The 17,104-nt window shown below is 40.2% G+C and overlaps 1 protein-coding gene across 16 annotated transcripts in view; it reads right to left on the bottom strand.

Moving 5' to 3' along the window:
- CRPPA (CDP-L-ribitol pyrophosphorylase A) overlaps positions 1-16,418 on the bottom strand; it is a 331,012-nt gene extending 314,594 nt beyond the window's left edge. For 14 of the 16 annotated variants that reach the window (XM_032483907.1, XM_032483909.1, XM_032483901.1 and 11 more), the window contains exons 1-2: positions 15,834-16,413; positions 5,145-5,421 (exon numbers count right to left, since the gene is read on the bottom strand). In XM_032483907.1, coding sequence (XP_032339798.1) covers positions 5,145-5,421; positions 15,834-16,102 — 546 coding nt within the window. In that variant the 5' untranslated portion in view covers positions 16,103-16,413. Of the gene's footprint in view, positions 1-5,144; positions 5,422-15,833 lie in introns of all 16 variants that reach the window. The other 2 variants (XM_032483915.1, XM_032483917.1) reach the window with 2 other exon arrangements.
- Between the last annotated feature and the right edge of the window lie 686 nt (positions 16,419-17,104).

Below are 17,104 nucleotides of genomic sequence, written 5' to 3'. Positions count from 1 at the left end.
CCCAGAGTTTTTTCTCCCTTCAAGGAACCAGGGACAAAAGCCAGTCAAATTCCTTATTATACAATAGAATGAAAATGCATTTAATTTGGGAATTAAGTTACAGATGATTTTTGGACAGAATACTCAGAGGAGAAAGAGGGCAGATTGCTATGCATTGAGGAGTAAATGGTAAGTGAAGAAGCAGAAGCAGTAAATGTGGCCTGTTACTGTAAGAAGCTGATTAGGGAAGAAAAGATAAAACCTCATTAGAGATGCAAAAACAGAAGGCTCAGGAAAGAAATATATGCAGTTAACTAAGTAAATGTCCTCCCTCAGGAGCAAATCTTTAGGAGGTTGCTCTGCTGATAGTCTCATTTTTAATTCAGTGCTGTTACTGGCAGTTCTTAGAGTATATGTCACAGTTAGCTTATTAGTCCTTCTGAAAAGGATTCTCCCCACTTATTTTTCACTGTTCCAACTTATTTCACTCTTTCCAACATATCCCTTATAACAGTGCCCTTGTTACTGTATCTCTTGACTTATAATTATGCAGAAATATACAAGTACTTCATACTTCTAAAGGACTTTTCTTTTTAGCAATATGGTACCTTGAAAAACTTATTGTAACTTTTTTTTTTAAATGCAGGAGACTTTATAAACAGATTTTTTAAAGTATGACTTACTTTCAAAAGTGCCTTTTAAGAAAGAATTTTTTTTTTTTAACAATATGACTCAAAAAGTTAGGACTAACATCATAACCAGGACTAACATCATAGCCAGAAACCAAGGAAGTAAGATGGCAGAGAAGCTTTGGGTTAAAAAGTGGCTTTAGTTTTAACAAATGAGAAGAAATGAGGAATTAGATCTCGAGCCTGTGTTACTTGGTTAGTTAGAACTGCAGCCCTCATATACAAAAAAGCTTCCATGAGAAGTTATGTACTCATTTAAAGAGTATAAAACACTACACTGAGTCAGGGAAAACAGTAAGCAAAACTGTCTGTCCTGGCTTGGGATCTGAAGGGATTGGGAGTAGTGTGCCCCAAGACATCCAAAAAATCATCTACACATCTACTTTATGTGGGTTTGAAGTTTGATTTGACACCACCATAGGATCTACAAAAATCTCATACCAAGAGGTAACAAAGTTTCTCCAAGTTAATAAAGCCCTTGGGATCCCTGAGAGATCCCACAAATTTATACATCAGAAACATACCTTCATCCTATGCCCCATGGATTCCTGCTGAGTCTTGCAAAACATGGGCTTACAATCCAAAGTACACAGGAGAGAAACAAATTATGAGTAAAAGTGAACAGAGCTGAAGAGTTGGAGGATTAAACTACCAAGAATTACTGTTAACTACAATGTATAAAATGTTTAAATACTGAAAGACAAAACATAAAAGCACAATAAGAGACTAATCACATTTGAAAAGGACCAAACAGAGCTCCTAGAAACTCATAATTAGTAAAATTAAAAAAAAAAAAAAAAAAAAAAAAACAACTTTACCAGGAGATTAGAGCTAAAGATGAACGAAATAAAAAACTGAAATTAACCAGGAGGCAGCACAGGGGAACAAGTGAAAAATATGAGTAAGTTAAGAGACATGAGGACAGGGTAAGGCTCATCATACAGAGATACATAAGGGAAATGGGGGGGGGGGGGAAGCTGTCAGTTGGGAAATGGGGCAAGGTCAACAGTAAGATAATGGCTTAGAATTTTCTAGAATTGCTAAAAATTATAAAAGTCATAAAGGACAATAAATCCAAAGCAAAGGAAAAAAGATTCACACCTTGACATATCAGGAATATTGCACAATACCTGAAAAATATACTCTTATACACAACCAGACAGAAAAGGGAGATTACTTTCAAGGGATACAATTAGACTGGTTAGCAGACTTCTCAGAAGGTATATTAAAGTGAGGAAACAATGGCATCACATATTTTCATGGTACTAGGGGAAAAATAGCTGTACACTTAGAATGTTATGTCCTGACAAACTATCAAAAGTAGAGAGATAATCAAAGTGAAAGAAAAGAAAAAGTAAAAGTTAAACAATTGATTAACCACTGCCCTACTGAGGTCATCTCGCTTCTATGGGACCCAAGAATTTAACACAGAGAAGAGGAAAGAACCGGAGTCCTGGTGACACTGCTGATCTCCTGTCTGCAGACAACCCTGATGTCAGCCTTAATTTTGGGCATCTTAGTCTCTTGAATAGTATGTCATCATTAATTTGGATTATTTTTAACCAAAATGTAATCAAAATTAAAGTATCTTAAGCCTGTATATCCCCCTAGAAGGCTGTCACAGTGTCTAACTTATTCAGGAAATGATTTATCTGAAAAGTACCTTTGGGTAGGGCTGGAAAATTAAGACCTAAGGAAACAAGACAATCAGCTAGGAGTCTATAAAACACAACTTAAGAGAACAAAGGAGAATGAGTTCCAAGTAATCCACAGCAAACAATTGGTGAAGTAGCTCTAAGCAAAATCACTATTTTCTTGGGATAGAATTTGATTCAGAACAGTCTTTTTCAGTTTATTGACCCGAGGTTAAAAGGATGCCAATACCTCCCACCAATTCAAGAACTTTAGCTACTAGTTCAAGTCTCAATTAACTGCCTTTTTGTTTTTATGATTAGAATTTAGAACAGTGTAGGAGAGATGGCAGGAAGTAGTGCCTGGATTTCCTGAGGCTACTGGGTCATTATTCCAAACATTCTAAGCAAATTAGAATAAGCAAAGTCAGTGTCTCCAATCGGAAACTGTGTTGTTTAAAGCAAACCTTTCCAGATTAGTAGAAACCAGCCTTTCATCGTCCTTGAGTGCTTTTACAACTCTCAAATTATAGACAACTGATAGTATGGAAAACTATTCTTGCCTATAAACTTGCCAGTAAGTTCTGCCAAGTTCAACTAGCACCCTTCCTCTGGTGGGAGAAAAAGACCAGTTTTTTCTATTTGTGAACTCATTTCAACACTCCTTTACTCCATTTAAGTTTGTGCTTCTCTGGAATTTAATGTTTGTCTGGTTCCCTCATTAATGAGGGCAGTAAAATCCTTAACATGCTCCTTATATTTGTATGAAACTAATAATTTCACACTTTTGAAAATTATCCCTTAACACCATCAAAAACAAGGCAACATTCCTTAAAAAGACGGGATTTCTCAAGTTTACTTAAACTAATGTAATCAGAAAATTTCAGGTTTCATTAAAATACAACTTGTTAGTTTTATTTAGAATGCATAATATGATTGAATCTTCTAAATTATATTCTGATTAACAAACTTAAAAGTTACAAATAGTCTAAAAGGAATTCTGACATATCTAATAAAAAGACCAACTGCTAAACATTTTAGCATTTTGTCATTCACTTTTGAAATGCTGTTCTTAGCATGTTAACTGGAGCAAAATTAATCCTTTGCCTTTCAGTCATACTACCAAAAGAATCACTTCATAAACAATCTTAGAAATTCTCAATATTCAAAAAATTTCAAATGTTTGATTTTCACAATGAGTTTAAGTGATATTTTTCCAAAAGATAAAATTATGGCTTTTTGCCTATGTTATTTGTATTATAGTACACATTACAATCTCGAAGTTCCTGCCCAAATTACATAGTCTGCTCTAGCAACTTTCACACTTGTGAGGTTTTCCTTGAGTTCTTACAAGTTATAAATCCTTTGCTCTTTTATTCCTCCTCACCACCCTTGCAACTAACCCCACTGCCTCTTCCACAATCAAGGAGCCTGGAGAAGAGGGAGACATCACAGGAAAACACAAGAGCCATTGCCCAGTTATGGTCACTAACATTCCTGAACCACAATTTTCACTACATGAAAATGCCACTTAGCCGGGGGTAGGGAGAGAGTATAGCTCAGTGGTAGAGTGCACGCTTAGCATGCACAAGGCCCTGGGTTCAATTCCCAGTACCTCCATTAAATAGATGAATAAACCTAATTACCCCCCTAAAAAAGATTAATTTTAAAAATACCACTTAGAAGTTATATTAAAGATAAGAAAAATATTTCATATCATCTATGGATTTCTCACACCGTCTAAATTTTAAAGAAATTCATGTTGTAGGAAGATGATGAAATTAGGGTCAATTTCCTGACCAGGAAAATCTAAATACATATAACTAAATAGAAATCACAGACCGTCTTTCCCAGTTGGGTGTTTTATAACTTCCTGGCCACCCAGATGGCTAGATAAGCTTAGACAACTCCTTTTTCCATTTGCATACAATCTCTGGAAGAAACTATTTCTTAGATCTTCTAATTATTCTCAAAATAATACCACTTTAAAGTACTTAGCATTCTATGTAGTTAACATATGATTTCCAATCATATGAACAATGTGACAAATTCGCATCTCTATTTTTAGAAGGAAAATGGGCTCAAATAAGTTGAGGAAGTTGGACATATTACACTACTAATGAGAAAAATGAAGAATTGGGCCGAAGTCTGTCCAACTCCACAGCCTATTTCTATTATACTATACTAAGTCTGACCCATAAATTTTCACTAATTTCCAAATTTAGACTACAAACTTAGGTTTTGTATCTATTACCTTGTTTATTGGATTTTTCACAGTAATTTAAGGAAAACACCGATGTTGGATAGAATACAATAGGTCTTTTGCTCTCTTGTGTTTATCTTGGTGAAAGAGAAGTGAACACAAAATTGTGTCATCTTAAGACTATTCACTTCAAGGGGTGTGAAAAGCTTGCCTGGCTGTTTGTGCCAGAAGATAAACCACTTCTGAAACATTAAAACAAAATTTGAGTGAAATGAGCCAAGTTTTTTTTTTTTAATCATGTCGTTCCTAGTCTTGTAAAAGACTTCTTAGGCATTTTTAGATAAAGGAATGAACTTAAATATGTAGTTAAGGACCATTCATACCCATACTCTAATGACATTATTGCATTCTTCTCCAAATAGCTCCTATTATGATAAGTAACTATGGCAAAAGAAATTCCAGAGCAGTCTCCCAATCTAGAATAGTATAAACTTCCTAAAAAATCAGCGTAACACCTTTAGGTCATCATGCTCATTTTAGTTAACATGACATTTAAATATAATTCTATCAAAATCCAGCAGATGAATATTTGCTATAGTGTTTGCCCCTTTTATTCATTCTCAGAAGTATTCAAATACTCACCCCATGTTCCTTAGCAGCTGTGACAACTTTAAGGAGGACATCTTCCTCAACAAATGGTCTCACAGCGTCGTGGATGATCACTACTTCTGGCCTAGAGAGTCTGGAGTTGGGCTGACTCTCTGCCAGTGCTTTTAGTCCGTTGAAAATGGACCTGTGGCGGGTCACTCCAGCTTCAACCAGCGAGATGCGTTTATGCTGGTACCTCTGAATAATACCCTTCATTGCTTCCATGTTCCCTCCAGTTACTGCCACGACAATGTCCTTTATCCAACGTACTCTGTAAGGAAAATATGCACACGTTTAGTATTGATTGTTCTTATACAACAACTAAAGTTAAGCTAGTAACAGAAGATTGAATTATTTATGAGTACTAATAAATCCTCATAGGAAAATTAAGAACTGAAAACTAAGTCAATTGTATCCATTTTAATCAGGTCTAGTAAAGAAGTTGAAAAACAATCAGTGAATTTTTCACACTATAGATAGAAACAGATAAACTCAACTACAAATAGTATTTTGCAGTAGATAGTGTGAAAGTACATATAGTGTGAAATATACATAAGATAAGATAAATTTAACTTAAGAAATCTGATATAAGTAATTAGAACATTCATCAATAGATTGAGAGAAAATTTAACAGGGATATGCTTTTAAATTGTTTTTTTTTTCAAGTAATTCTCTCAATTGAATAGCAAAACTTCAAATCACTTTTGAATTCCAGAAGTTCTGTCTCTTTCAAGAAGTCCACTGAGTTAGCAACAAAGCTGGATAACTGAACTAAACTTAGCCTATATCAAGGTGAAATATTTCAGGTTAAATAGGGAAACTATGTTCATTATGTTTGTGTAAGTCAGGCTCAAATAAAATAGAAAACTCATCATTTAATGAAATATAAAATTAAAGGAACTCAACTGTTTCGTCCGATCAAAACAGAGCAATTTTTTTTCTGTTGTAAAACATTTTCTTGAAGACCTGACATCCAAATACAAACAGTCCACAGCACTGAGTGGCGGCGGCTGCAGTGAAGTTGGACCAACTTCTCTCGAAGATCAGCGCTAACAGAGGCTAACGTCATTGTAGACTCAATGTTCCACAGCTCATAGGCCCAAGCTAGGAAGCCTCTGGCCCTTGATATCAGCTCTAAATAAAGGTCACTTGGCATTTTAATGGAATTCTTAGCCTGTGAGATCTTACATGTTCATTTAGACCATTAAAGGCTTGAACACATCTTTAAAGAGATCAAAGACGGGTCTGAAAATTACTGAATAATTAAATCAACTACTGATAACTATAAATAGAAAACCTGTTACTTTACTCAATAATTAACAATCCCCTACCTTCTCCTATTGAACAAACTCTTCCCATAACCCAAAATTCCTTTCTGCCTGTGGCTGCGACAAGACTAAGCTGATGAACTAAACCAAGAGCTACTTTATGGGCACACTGTCTTTTCATTTTAAGTCCATTCCTTTAACAGGTATTTACTGAGCAGTGAATAAATGATCAGAATTGAGTACACAATGGAAAGAGTCACTGCTCTCACAGAGCTTACAGATAAAACAAAGAACACCAACAAACAATTGCAAGCTGCAATCACGTGCTGTGAAGGACAAGTCCAGGCTCCAATACTGCATGCAAGTGGAATATCTGACCAGCAGAGAGAAAGCCAAGATGCTCCCTAACGGAGCAGAGTTTAAAGGGGTGAGAGGCAGAAAGACAGGCAAAGGGGTCTGAAGGGAGTGAGAGGGGGCTGGTGTAAACAGAGGTCCTGAGGAGCTAGGAGGACACAGAGGGGAGTTCTGTGAGCAAGGAGAGGAGCCCACGAAGAGGCTGGAGGCTCAGGCAAGCGCTGGGCTGAGCTCGGCCACGGAGACCTCCCAGGCCATGTTAGGGCTAGTTTTAGTCTTTAATCCTAAAAGTAACAGGAATCATAGAAAAGCTTTGTGCTGGACACTTCTACCCACAATTAAGAATACTCACCTCCCTCAGTGTTTTAGGCACTGTTCGGGGATGTGATAGGAACTGTGGCAGGAAGTACGTAACCCCGAAATGATGTCCATCCCCTGATTCTCAAAACCTATGACTATGTAACCTTATACATTGAAGGACCTTTACATACATACTTAAGGACCCTGAGTTGGAGAAATCATCCTGGACTATCTGGGTGGATCCAGTATAGTCACAAGAGTCCCTAACAGTGAAAGAAGTGCAAAGAGCCAAAGGAGAAAAGGTGGTGGCAGCAGCAGTGGTCAGAATGACACAGGACCAGAAGTCCCAGAACGCAGGTGACCTCTGGAATCTGGGGGGTAAGTGGCTTGCCACCTGGCAAGTAAACAGACTGTCCTGAGAGCCTCCAGAAGGCGCAGCAACACTGCTCACACCTTTATTTCAGCCCAGTGAACCTGATTTTGGACTTCTGATCTCCAGAAGTGTAAGGTAATGTGTTTGTGTTGCTTTAAGTCACTTAGCTCATGGCAATATTTACAAGAGCAAGAGCAACTACGAATTTAGGAGCATGAACTTTTTGGCTAGAAGGTGGAGGACAGACTGGGCAGAGCAAAGATGCAGACAGACCAGGTAGGAGGCTGCTGCTGAAGTCTAAGCAAGACAACGATGGCAGCCCAGCTACTAGAAGGAGCTTGCAGGTGGGATTTAAGATAAAATTAGAGATAATCATCTTCCTGAGTCTGTAAGGAAGATTTGAAAAATAAATCTTTTACCACACGATATGTGATAGTAAGTGCTTAGTCAGTCTTACCTGGGTCTTAAGCATTAGTCATATTCTAACTCCTGTGATCCTCACACTCTATTCTGCCTCCTATGAGAAACAGGTCAGCAAGATCTGACATACAAAGACATTACACCTCATTTTTCTACATACCATCTCATGTCAAAAATACTTCAAAAAATATTTTTACCATTTCCCAACAATACAGCAGTCCATCTTCCAGACCGTAGGCTCCATGACACCAAGGACAAGGTCGGTTTTGCACACTGCTTTACATCTAATACCTAGTAGGTACCTGTAACTGTTTTACTCATGATTTTGGTCTGGCTCGTCTACCAGGGTCTTACAACGTAGCCTAGTTTTAAGGATTATGAAAACACAGAAAGCTCTCTTATTTAACCTAAAGAGAGAATGAAAATCAATGAAAATGTCTTCCCTATGCAACATGGTTTGCTGTTTCATTTTGAGTTTGACTCTTTACCCTGATTTCTAGATCCTAAGGTTCCCAGGATGAACTAGATTACTTTGTCAGACATCTGGGAGAATTTTAATCACAAAGCAATGCAACGGTATTCACGGAATACCAGACAAGAGAACACTCAGTAATCCATTCAGGCAATAAAAGACTACAGAATAAGACTAAGTGTAGGTTGCTCCGTTTTGTAGCTCATCCAACCCACACTTGCATCATTGCAAATTTAACAAATGATAGAACTTACACTGTACTTACATGGTGTAGAATTTATACTGTGCCTAACAAAGTAAGTGGCAGTTCCTCAGTGTCCCCTAGATTTGGGGTTTCCCAAGATTCAGTCTCTGCTGGCACAGCTGTGACCCAGGCAGTCATTTTCATTTCCCCCACAATTTACTGCACTAGGAGCTTAGCTGTTCTCCTCCTTCTCACCTAAACCCAAAACAATCCATTCTAGATTGGTAACTTCTAAGTGGTAACTTCTAGATGATTTTTCTCAAGTGTAAACCCGAGGCCATCCCATGTGGGCTCTCGAGCAGGACCCCTCAAGATCTGACCTCAGCCCACTCCTCTCTGTATCACTTGGACTCTTCCATGCCCCTCTTACTCCAACCTCCACATTCCTTCACATCACGGTCTTCACTTACGCGGCTTCTTTTGCCTCTCAACATTATCCCTCATCCTCATCATTCCCCTTCCACACCCACTCCTGGCCACGTCCTACTTTTTCATCAACTTTCAGTTATGGCCTCCAGGAAGCTTTCCTTGACTGTCATTCTGGGTGCAGCATCCCTGATATCATCTCCCTGAGTACTGTTACTGCTAGAGAGTCTTATCAAGCATCATACTGTACTGTTTTTCTGTCTCCCTCACTAGGCTCCCAGCTCACAGAAAGTAAAGATTACATCCTACAGCTTGGCACATACTAAGCTTTCAGCGATATGAACAGTAGGAACAGCAATTAAGATGCATGGATGTTTGCTAGGGACCATGTACTGTGTAGAGCATCTGCCTGTAGTATCTTACTTAATAGTGATTCCTCAGAGATAATGTATTATCTCCATTTCACAGATGACAGAGGCAGGGAGCTACCCATGGTCACACAGCTAAGAAATGAAGGGACCTGGGTATACCCTTGTCTGACTTTGGAGCTCACACTGTTAACCTCTGTTAGTGCACTAACAACATCTGAGAGAGGTCGTAAAAACCACGAGAGAGAAAAAAAAAATAGATCAAGTCTGAATCATCATGTCTCCTTCATTCATATGTTCATTTAGTCATTCAACGTCAAGGAACCATCTGTCACTTGCCAGGCATTATGCTAGACATGTGATAACAATAATGAAGACAGGCAGAAATCTTGACCTCACAGATCATGTACCAAGAAACATCTGTTAAATGAATCAATGAATAGATATGAGGAAGTTTCAACAATTAGGAATAAAAACTGCTCTTGAGTTTACAGAGAAGTTTAAAAGTAATGAAATGTATTTCAGTTTATTAATAAGACATCACACTAATTTTCTTAACATAGAGAAGTTATAAGTACATGTTCCACTAAATAAGTGGTCAGGATTTTTCTGCAAGGCAAGAGCTTAACTCGTACTCTAAGCTACTCACTTTCCATGGTCTATTGTATCAGAATAGGTTAAAAGCAACTTTCAAAGACATATTGCTTTTTTGATCAAAAAATTAAATGAAATTAAATGTTAAAATGTAGAATTAAGAAAGAGAAGGATGGGACATTGCTTGACAGAGTAGTCAAGTATCTGTCTGAATTAACGAACTCCCAAAGGAAATAACTATAAAATGATTCTCTTCTTTCCATCAAACAGAAAGCAGTCAAAGTAGATTAAATTACAGACAAACTCATGGCCTTAGACTACTGCAAATAATGGTAGGAGGCTTTAAATAGGAAAGTGTTTTAAACCAGTGTTTCTCAAACTGCAGATTTCAGGATCCATTAGAGTGTCAAGTCAATTTCCCAAGTTTAGACTAAAAGTTTTAGGTAAATAGAAGTTAGTAGAATAGTAAAATTAGAATGCATAGCAAATAAGGACAGATTGTTCATGAAATTCTCTTTCAAATATGTTATGTGTATTTAAGTATGTGTCATTAAGTCATCAGCAAAATATAATTCTTTTAACAGGTCATGATAAAAAAAAAAGTTCAGAGAACACTGTTTTGGACCACTCTTAAGAGATAATGGGCTTGATATGCTGTTTTGTTCAGAAACCAAGCATACATCCAGCACTTACAAGCCTTTAATAAGTACTGTTTGTATTGCAGAGGATTTATTCACATTCTTTTCTAGTTATAGAATTAAAAGCCTTTTACAGTATTAAAATTTAATAATGTAGAATCACAGGACTGAGAAAGATCTTAAGTACCTCACACAGTGCCTAGTGAGCAAATATTTGCTGAATAAATGGATCTGGTCGACCTCCTTAGCTGAAGGCAAGTCCACACTGAACCTCCTGTAGCTGGATTTTATCAAGTTCTCAGCATTTCCTTCCCAGCACATTCCATGGGCAAACACAAACCTAACCTTGAGCTCTATCACACTTACAGACATTTTAAGAAACAGAGTATCTCAGATGTTATTTTCTCCCAGGACAAATACAATTTTAAAATTTTATGTTATATTTAAATATAATTTATATTATTATGTATAATATATTTTTAAAGTAAGTGTTTCTTAAAAGGCATATTCTGCTCAGACAGTTCAAGATGACAAGTTGAAAACAGAAGATTTAAATCAATGCTTTTAAAAAAAAAAAAAAAAAAGGCTGGAAAAATTAGGTTCTGTTAACACCCCTAAAAAGTGCTCTCACCCAGACTGCAAAAGTTTGGCCCCAAAGGACACTTGGCAGCGACCCCAATAGGCGTCATGGAAATTAGGCCCTGGGATTTTACTATGGCCATAGTTTATAGATTCATCCCTCTCCATACCCACCCTTGTATTTTAAAAGAAAAATACTGAATTGGCATGAAGGGGCTGGCTGATTGCCTTGACAGTGTCAAGTCTACTTTAGCCCATGAAGGCTGCCAGTGCTCAAGCCCAGGCTCCCAGTTCTGGTCTTATCTTGTGTCCTGCAGAAGCCCCAGGGGAAGGCCAATGGGAACTTAAATCTCCAATCATCTGATCGTACAAAACACAATCCTGTATTTTTTCTACAGTATAGTCCTCTTCCTTACCTTCAGTCAGATTTAACCCTTTAGTTAATGAAGCATGAAGACAAAATTGTTTTAAGTCAGATTCATATATTTGAGCAATCACTCAAAAGCACCCTAAATCCCTTTCTCTTTCTGAATCCCAAATTCAAGTACTAAAGCCTGCCAATTCCTGTCTTCCCTACTCCATTCCTGCTTTCAGTTTAATTCGAGCAATCAATGCTGCTCATTTGGATTAAACTTTATGATTTCTATTCTCTTGTTCAAACAGAACTTGCAGTGTTTTCAGAGATACAGGAAACAATCTTTATAGTATACAAGAAAAATTAAAGAGGATGAAAACATTCAGAATACCAATAAGCCAGAAGTTATTAGGTTGAAAGACACCATGGAATCTTAAATAGTTACTAAAATGGACTTTCATGGATTTTCCAAATGGTAAGAAAGCAACCCAATTTCAATCATAACAATCCAGGTTTTCCATAACGAACATACAAATTGACAAAATGGATTTTTTTCTTTCATCTGAAGTCAAGGAGACTAACTCACATTAACCCAACAAAAGGACTGAAACATGAATTTGAAAGCCAACATATTAATGTACCATGATGTGTACATTAATGCTTTTTATGACTGCAACAGCACATTTTTTTCCTACAGAAGATTTATATGGGAAGCCAATTTACAATAATGGTTTCTGATGAGCGTGGAAACTTATCAAGGAACATCTTAAGCAGAGTCCTCAAGAACTGAGAAGCCTCATGAGCTATGGAAAGGGCTGTGCCAGACCTTGTTCAACTCTATTGTCAGGAATTCCCACCCAGCCCACCACCACTAATCTGCATAAGCATGGCCAGTGTTAGCCCTTCTCATTTGCTTTCCTCATAGCTGTGATTTCAGTCTATTTAACTATTCCAGGTTAACCAACTCTCCTTAATAAGACTTTCTTTCCTTGGATAGTTGAAACCAGAGATTTGATTGCTAGCAAGAATTTTCACTTTCTACTTCAGACCTGTACAGTAACATCTATATACGAGTTGATCAATTGTAAGTGGATTTTTATAACTTCACTGCCACTTTTATGCCCCTGACAATAATACCATTCACCCATGATTTCTTAGTGCAACATTTCCTTTTAGAAACTCAGGTCATAAACAGTTATGTAAGGGATTAATACCCTTGATCTCAGTTTTGTTAGCAAAATGAGAAAAATCAAAGTTCTCTTCAAGTTAACAATCTGTGGTTCAATTTATATTTTAATTCTCTCAAAAAGGCCAAAATGAAACTTTCAAACTTCTACCAAGGTTTTTAATCAACTTCTGAAAGACCTTAGTTGGTAGTACAATCCATAAATTATTCATGCTTGACCCTTTTAGTATAATGCCTATAATGCACAGATCAAGTTACATGAACTCAATGTGTTGGAATTTCAACATGTAAACATATTCTACACATAAGACTAACTAACATATACCCACAATTTTCATAGACTTTATGCCTCCATTTGTCCAGTTAAAGCCTTTCACCAACATGTCTCAGATTTGTGAAGGTTCAGAGATTCTTTTGAATTTCATTTAATCTGATAATTAGCATAAGAAATTTCAGAAGCACACAAGTGGAACATAGCTGAAAAATATGTATTTTTCTAATTTCAACCAAAAAAAGCAATGTGAAGTCCCAGGCAACTCAGAAGACAGACTTTCAATGTCCCTTCCAACTTCTGAATTATGGAAAGACAGGTGCTTTAATACGTAGCATGTTTCAAAAAGAAAATACTTCCTTGAGTTTATCTTAGGAGCTAAGGCTCTCATTCCAAAGTGGCATCGCGCTCTTCATTTCTGTATTGTCCTGGGACACTCCACTGGGCCACTGTCTGGGCTGGTTCTGAGCCAGAGGAGAAGCCTCCAGCGTTCTGACAGTGCTCTGGGAGTCTAACTCTTTTTTTTAGGTTTCAACCAGTTGTCTTTGGAACTGTGCACAGCTCCCCTCTGTCTACCCTACCTTCAGAGGAATCTTGTACTCAATTCCTGAACCTTTCCAAGGTTCTATGACTTGAGTCAACTTGCTTTTTTCACAGCTATTCTACCTGAGGACGTGTATTTCTGCTTTCTTGGGCCTGTTAAACCTGACTGGCTACCACTCCGCTATCTCTTTCTTCCAGAGTTTTGCTGTCTCTTATCTGCTTCACCTCATTTTGCTTTTTTGTTTCCCTTGGGAGGATATACACTTGTACTTGCTTTGGGTAGCTTAAATCAAAGAGCAGAAATAAACGTTTAAAAGGCATTGTTTAACTAAAAGCCAAATTGGTCATGGTTTCCTTACATTTTCCTATCCCAATTTTGGGCCACACTTCAGGGGTGACCTCCTTCCCTCTAAGCCCTGATTAGTTTCTGTTACTTTGGTTCCAAGTTCCAAACGACAAGAACCTGCATGATGTGTCTTTTGGGATGAAATGAGCTAGGCCTTTTAGCACCATGTGCTAGGACAACCATCAGCAGTCCACGAAGCCCATCCTTTACCGAAAGAGAATGCTTTCATTTGGCAAATAGCTAAAAAGCACCCATACATATACCCCTGCAATGCAAGGTTTCCAAGGCTTTCCTCAGACTCACTCCAAAATAATCATATTGCACAAGTTCAGGGACTGTAATAGTAACAAAGAATAATTCGTGAAGTACTTCCAGATAGAGTTTTTGACTACTTACTATTGCTATTAGAACTTTAGTACTGCTGGTCAGTTAAATAAAAATAGGAAGTATTCTATCTTTTCCATGAACAAGGCCTTTCCAGAACATTCTTTTACTTTAAAAGTGAGATTTTTTTTAATATCCACTGATCTCCTGCTGCCTCAGAAGAGGCAAAAAAAAAAAAAAAAAAATACATAAGTTTTTTCTCCCTAGGAAGGAAAATTAAACGTAAAAACGACTATACTTCTTTACATCTAATCACTTAGACAAAGATACTGCTGGCCAAGATCCACTGTGTCCCATAGTATTACCTGCAGAAATGAGCTGTGTTGTCACAATGTCTGTGGCACTGAGTATTGTAGGAGCAAGAAACAATGGTTTCAAGGACTTTCAACACACAAACATACACACACACTCAGAGAAATGGAAGACCACACAAGTAAAAACACCCGGAATTGCTTCAATGTTTGAGTTTCAGGCGTAACCAGCCTGTTAAGAATCAAGGGTGACCATGGCACTTGACGCTTCCATTTTCCAAATGACAATATTCAGAAAGTAAAATAACCACATGTGAATCATCTGGGCCCTTTGGCTTCTGGGGTGTGTGAAAGCATGATGAGTGGAAGGAGGACCTTTGTGGATAACACGCTACTGTCTTCTGACTAGAAGACTAGAACCTCATTAGCCTCGTCTTCACTGAAGCCTCGTAATGCTGACGGTTCACTTCAATCCAAGACTCAACGTACTACCACAGCTCTACACTGGCTTCGAGAAGTTTCAAGACCGTAGCGACACTTACGTGGACCTCGGTAATCCCCCTGGATCCGCACCCCTCCAGCCTCACCCCACGCTCCACCACTTTACATGAAAACAAGACAAAACAGCATGCCCTTCCTTTTCACTTCCTGGGCTCCTCACTACTGCTCCCCTAGCCCTCCTTATCCCGTTTTCTCTCCCTCCATTCCCCAGCTAGCCTCTTTTCTAACGAGATTAAGTATTGGCCTCGATTTCAGAATGCAGTTCCCGTAAATCCCTTTCCATCTTTGAAAGGTTTAGACTAAATGCTGTTCCTTGGTCCACCTTGAATACCTAGTAACCGACACAGTCTGAATCATATGAGGTACTCAGTTACTATTTATTAATAACTGAAAAAATGACTAAAGGCCCATAAACTAAAGTCTCAAGCAAAATGCATGACCCACACATGCGCAGAAACCAAGAGTGAAGAATGAGCGTGAGGGAGTGAGTGAGAAAAAATGAGAGACACAGAATAAAAGGCAGGCAGGCAGGGACAGGAGGCTCCTGGAGGAGCTGCTCATCGGCCCGCTGGGGCCACGTTAGCACTAAGCGTCCCTCGGCCCCAACCCAGGCGCCCGTCAGGGCGGCTCCACAGGCCGGCGGCGTGGGCTGTACAGGGCTCAGCGGAGCTCCCCTCCTGTGAAGCGCCGGCGGGCGGGGAGCCCGAGCCCGAGTGACCGAGCGGCTGCAGTCCGGCCCCGCAGGCGGCCGAGAGCAGGCGCCCGCGCGAGCAGCCGCAGGAGCAGGTGGCGCGGGCCGCCCTGGGCGGGAGGACGGGGGGCGGGGAGCGGCGGGCCGGGGGCCGCGGGGCGCGCCTGGCGCCGCATTACCTCTCCAGCGCCTGCAGGGTGTAGCTGATGAGCGGCCTCTCCAGGATGGGGCAGAACTGCTTCGGGGTGGGGACGCCCATCCTCTCGCCGCTCCCGCCCGCCGGCAACACGGCCGCCACAGCCGGCGCGCAGCACCCGCCTTCGGCCTGGGCCTGGGCCTGGGCCCCGCTCAGCAAGGAGGCCCAGGCCGCCTGGAGCGCGCCGCCCAAGCCGCGTAGGCGAGGCCCAGGCTCCGCCGGCCCGGAGCCGCCAGGCGTCCCCGACTCCATGGCGGCGGGCCCCGCTCGCCGCGGGCCACAGAGCCCCGCGTCTGCCTGGGCCCTCGGCCGGGATCTCGGGGCGAAGGGCGGGCGAGGGCAGGGGCGCAGAGCGCGCAGACGGCGCCCACCGGAGCCGCGCCCGCCGGGCGCTTGCCGCTCCTCAGGGGACGAACCGGCTGCCGGGCTTCCCTCTCGGCGTGTCTCCGGCCTCTGCCCAGAGCCCAGCGCCCCCGGCAGGCCTGAGTTCCTGGGCTCCGGGCTTCTCCTTTTGCAGGCCTAGCTGCCACCGCAGGTGGAAGTGCCCGCCCTCCCTTTATACCTAAGGGTCTCGTTAAACCTAACAGCTGTACGCAGTTAGTAGAGGTCAGAACTCCCTCCCATCCCTCTCCCCTTGAAGAGATTTCAGAGAGATTTGGATGCACGTCACGGGATGGGATGGAGAGATGTAGACCTCGATTATCTGACTTTCATTAAACTCGTGAGACTTCCTGGATCGACCTCGGATAAAGACAGGTGGCTGGGCAAATTATTATGAAATATCAGTAAGCCGAATTGCCACGGTTCCCAAATTTGTCTGCAAATTGGAACCACCTGTGGAGCTTAAAAAGCGCTGACGCCTATACTCTACCCTCGGAGACTGGGGTTTCATTGGTCTGGTGCGTGGCCTGAGCTTTGAAATGTTTTTCAGGATCCTCAGGTTATTCGAATTAGCAGGCACGTATTTTTGGAACCAGGGAGCCAAAGCAATAATGCTAATGATTGCTGAGCAATCGATACACAATATCTCAGTTAATCTCCAAGAAAAACCAACTATTACTGTTTCGCATTTACAGAGGCAGAAACAAGGTTAAAATGTTTAAGTAACTTGTGTAAGGTCGCACACCTAATGGCCCTTGCACCAAAGTACAGTCAGAGTTGAAGAATTCCAGACCTGAAGCACTTCATGACCTTATTTAGTACTATCCTTGCTGGTAATGCTTACAATGAAAATCTAGTGAGGTATTTAGAATG

Source organism: Camelus ferus, chromosome 7, assembly GCF_009834535.1.
Source record: "Camelus ferus isolate YT-003-E chromosome 7, BCGSAC_Cfer_1.0, whole genome shotgun sequence".
In the NCBI taxonomy this organism is placed as follows: Eukaryota; Metazoa; Chordata; class Mammalia; order Artiodactyla; family Camelidae; genus Camelus; species Camelus ferus.
Note: the sequence above shows the minus strand (reverse complement) of the source record. Positions and strands in the feature narration are given on the sequence as shown.